This window comes from Pteropus vampyrus, unplaced genomic scaffold (assembly GCF_000151845.1).
Source record: "Pteropus vampyrus isolate Shadow unplaced genomic scaffold, Pvam_2.0 Scaffold481, whole genome shotgun sequence".
NCBI lineage: Eukaryota > Metazoa > Chordata > Mammalia > Chiroptera > Pteropodidae > Pteropus > Pteropus vampyrus.
This window is the reverse complement of record NW_011889262.1, coordinates 471,094-472,834: the sequence shown is the minus strand read 5'-3', so window position 1 is coordinate 472,834 and position 1,741 is coordinate 471,094. Positions and strand designations below refer to the sequence as shown.

At 65.1% G+C, this 1,741-nt stretch overlaps 1 protein-coding gene across 1 annotated transcript in view; it reads left to right on the top strand.

Annotated features, from left to right (window-relative positions):
* The first annotated feature begins 428 nt into the window (after nt 1-428).
* The window catches only part of FZD8 (frizzled class receptor 8), a 3,544-nt gene continuing 2,231 nt past the window's right edge, over nt 429-1,741 (top strand). The window contains exon 1 of the mRNA XM_023524594.1: nt 429-1,738. Within this exon, the coding sequence (XP_023380362.1) occupies nt 1,184-1,738 (555 nt within the window). The 5' untranslated portion in view covers nt 429-1,183. The remainder of the gene's footprint in view (nt 1,739-1,741) is intronic.

Genomic DNA, 1,741 nt, shown 5'->3' with positions numbered 1-1,741 from the left:
CTCCCGCAGCGCTTGGCCTCGGCTCACGGAATGGAACGGGCCCCTACCGCCCGCAGATCACCTACATTCGGGGAGAATCGTAAGCAGGTAGGTTTGAAACGGGCCTAGGAAAGCGCGTGCTGTTTAAATACCTCGACCCCAGTACAGATTCGGAAATGAAACCAAGTCCTAAGGCGCACTGAGCGCCGTCGAGACCGTTATGGCAAAAGCTCCTTCTTTGCGGTCAATCCCAAGGTTATCAAAACTCCAGCCGCAGAGAGCAAGCATGGCCGTGCGGACACTTGGACCGCCTTAAGGAACGCAGAGCCTTGGGAGCGCAGAGACTCCGCCCCGTTCCTGGCGATTGGCGCGCCTTGCCGAGGGCGGACACCAAGTCCGTGCCGTATAAATATTCATGAGCCGGCCGGGAGGCAAGCGGGGCCGCAGCCGTGAAGTTGGGTGAAGGGCGCAGCTCCCGCCAAGGAGGAAGTGGCCGTGGGCACGGGCCGCGCTGCTCAGGTGTCTGCTCCGCCTATCGGTCTGGATTTGGTTCTGCGTGTCTAGAGCGGAGGGGACCGCCTGCGAGACCTCGCTGATTGCTGGCTGGAGCGCGGCGCGTACTTTTACCCGACCCACGGACCAACGCCGGGGAGAGAGGGCAGCGGCCTCAAAGAGGCAGGTCCCCAGCTCTGGAAGCAGCAGCGCTGCTTCAGGAGCGAGCATGAGCTCCCAAGGGCCGAAAGGGGGCCGCAGGGGCTGACCCGGAGCGGGAGCGGCCTGGCCCAGCCATCTTGACTGCGCGCTGCGGCCCAAAAGGAAACTTGCTGCGCCGCCGCCCTCTGCACTGGGCCAAGTCACCGGCGCCGCGCGGAGAAGTGGCCCGGCGCGCGGGAGAGAACGAGAGTAAGTGAAGGATGATGAGCCGGCTGCCAGCCACTCTGCTCTGCGAAGGTTGATCTCGGCAAGGCAGACTCTCGGGGACTGTGGCGCACTCCTGCAGCCACCTTCAGCTCCACGGAGCGGCAGGAGGGAGGTGCGGCGGACCGCGCCGTGTGGACGTGTCCCGAGGAGGGACTTGGTTATCGGCATACCCTCTCCCAGGAGAAGCAAGAGAGACCAATAGGGCACCCGTTCTCCCCTTCTCCGGCTCCTTCGCCGGATTCCCTGGCGCCCCCTCGTTGCCTGGAAAGCGAGGGCACGCAGCATGGAGTGGGGTTACCTGTTGGAAGTGACCTCGTTGCTGGCCGCCTTGGCGCTGCTGCAGCGCTCCAGCGGCGCTGCGGCCGCCTCGACCAAGGAGTTGGCATGCCAAGAGATCACCGTGCCACTGTGCAAGGGTATCGGCTACAACTACACCTATATGCCCAACCAGTTCAACCACGACACGCAGGACGAGGCGGGCCTGGAGGTGCACCAGTTCTGGCCGCTGGTGGAGATCCAGTGCTCGCCCGACCTCAAGTTCTTCCTGTGCAGCATGTACACTCCCATCTGCCTGGAGGACTACAAGAAGCCCCTGCCACCCTGCCGTTCAGTGTGCGAGCGCGCCAAGGCCGGATGTGCGCCCCTCATGCGCCAGTACGGCTTCGCCTGGCCGGACCGCATGCGCTGCGACCGGCTGCCGGAACAGGGCAACCCCGACACGCTATGCATGGACTACAACCGCACGGACCTCACCACGGCTGCTCCCAGCCAGCCGCGACGCCTGCCGCCGCCACCTCCCGGCGAACAGCCGCCCTCCGGCAGTGGCCACGGCCGCCCGCCA